Source organism: Mycetomoellerius zeteki, unplaced genomic scaffold, assembly GCF_001594055.1.
Source record: "Mycetomoellerius zeteki isolate Tzet28-1 unplaced genomic scaffold, Tzet1.0 scaffold709, whole genome shotgun sequence".
Lineage (NCBI taxonomy): Eukaryota > Metazoa > Arthropoda > Insecta > Hymenoptera > Formicidae > Mycetomoellerius > Mycetomoellerius zeteki.
In genome coordinates, this window is record NW_017257730.1 from 1 (window position 1) to 1,814 (window position 1,814).

At 30.0% G+C, this 1,814-nt stretch overlaps 1 protein-coding gene across 1 annotated transcript in view; it reads left to right on the forward strand.

The window, feature by feature from the left end:
• Positions 1 to 583: 583 nt before the first annotated feature.
• The window catches only part of LOC108729236 (major royal jelly protein 1-like), a 3,098-nt gene continuing 1,867 nt past the window's right edge, over positions 584 to 1,814 (forward strand). Inside the window, 3 exon segments of the mRNA XM_018458250.1 lie at positions 584 to 647; positions 856 to 1,013; positions 1,125 to 1,351. Coding sequence (XP_018313752.1) covers positions 584 to 647; positions 856 to 1,013; positions 1,125 to 1,351 — 449 coding nt within the window.

The following is a 1,814-nucleotide window of genomic DNA, read 5'->3' on the forward strand; positions in this document are numbered from 1 at the left end:
TCTCGTTAATCGGTCGCGCGAGTGTAACAGTATGTATAAATGAGTTGCAAATTACAATAGATTTTATAATAAATAATAGTGATAGACAAAGATTAATGGCAATTTCTTTATGTTACTTACTTTTTTATGTTTACTGCGTACTTCTGTATAACAAATATGTTATTCTCAATTCCTTACGGACTCATTGATAGATAACGTACAGTGTATTACATATATTACAGCCATTATTATCGATAACACTCACATAATTTTTAACATTGCCGGTTTTTTCCGATTGTTGTATTACACAATAGAAGTTCTTGGAAAAATACGAACATGTATACATACAAACTTACAGTAGCTTCTATATAAACCTGAAAGTAAATACTGTCTAACATTGCACAGACTATTATTGCCGCATTCACTCTTGTGATATATTTCTGACACTCAACCATTTTATTACGTATATTAGTGACCGTCCGTTATAATGAAAATGACGTATTCATTAATAATTTTATTACTTACAACGATCGTAAATATAAGCTTCGGTATCAAGACGGAATATGAATTTAAATATGTTAATTTTACGTCGGAGAGTTGGAAAATGCATGAAGCGATGGATTATGACTTTAGAAACATTATTTTATTTGACGTAGACAAAGCACCAGGTAAGCTAATTCTAATCAAAGAAATAATAATTTTAAGCAAAGAAATAACAGTAACGAATAATAAATAACTTTACATATAAAAGCTTAATTAATATAATATTCTATGTTGTCGATGCAACATGATATGACGTCTGCTATACAATTATGATATCTTTGCAATAAATACATATTCTAAATGCACATGATCTTCACAATCAACTTCTTATAGATGGTAGAATATTCGTTACTGCAGTAAGAGATAAAGGAGTACCAGCAAGTCTAATGACAATAAGTAATGAAAGAGGACCGGGAGGTCCACTTTTGTCTCCGTATCCAAATTGGTCATGGTATAATGACACTACTGATTGCGATAACAATATTATAAGTGTGTAATTACGGATATTCGTGAGTATTAGTTCTTTTTTTAAAGTAGTATATAGTTATAGTATATAAATAATTTATATTACATATATACGTGCGTATCTATTTCTGCATTAGATCAAATGCAATCGTCTCTTCATTCTGGACTTTGGAATAAAAAATGGATTTGAAGGAGAGAGAGTTTGTCCTCAAAAACTATTGATATTCGATTTAGAATATGATATGCCCGTTGAAAATATTCGCATTCCATCTCACATCGCTAACAACAAAAATGGCATTGGATTGCTCGCAACAGTAGTTGCTGATGTTCAAGATTGCAGTCGCATAGATGATGCAACCGTTAGTATTTTCTCAGATTTTACACGTTTATAATCATAACAGTACATGTTCATTGTTCTATCGTGTAAATACAGAGTATAACATTTTAATTTAGCCTGGTAAATATCACAAAAAATATGGAAGATATGGAAAAATATTTCAGTGAATATGAAAAGTGAAATAAATACGAGGGGGACGTATTTTAGTTGCGTTTTTTTTTCTATGGATGAAGATGTCAAAAGATATAAAGATTTTTCGAGATATTTGTCTGAGTAAATTAAAACGGGACACTGTAAATATTATTTAGTTAATACTTAAGATCTATGATTCAAGTCCAGATACAACTAGGATAATATATTAATAATAAACCTAAAATATTATTACATAAACATACTAATAGAAATATACATATACACAGGTATATCCCGACTAGAATCTACGTTCGGGTACTGTCAGGTTTACCTTATATTTTACAAGGACCTGGTTTGG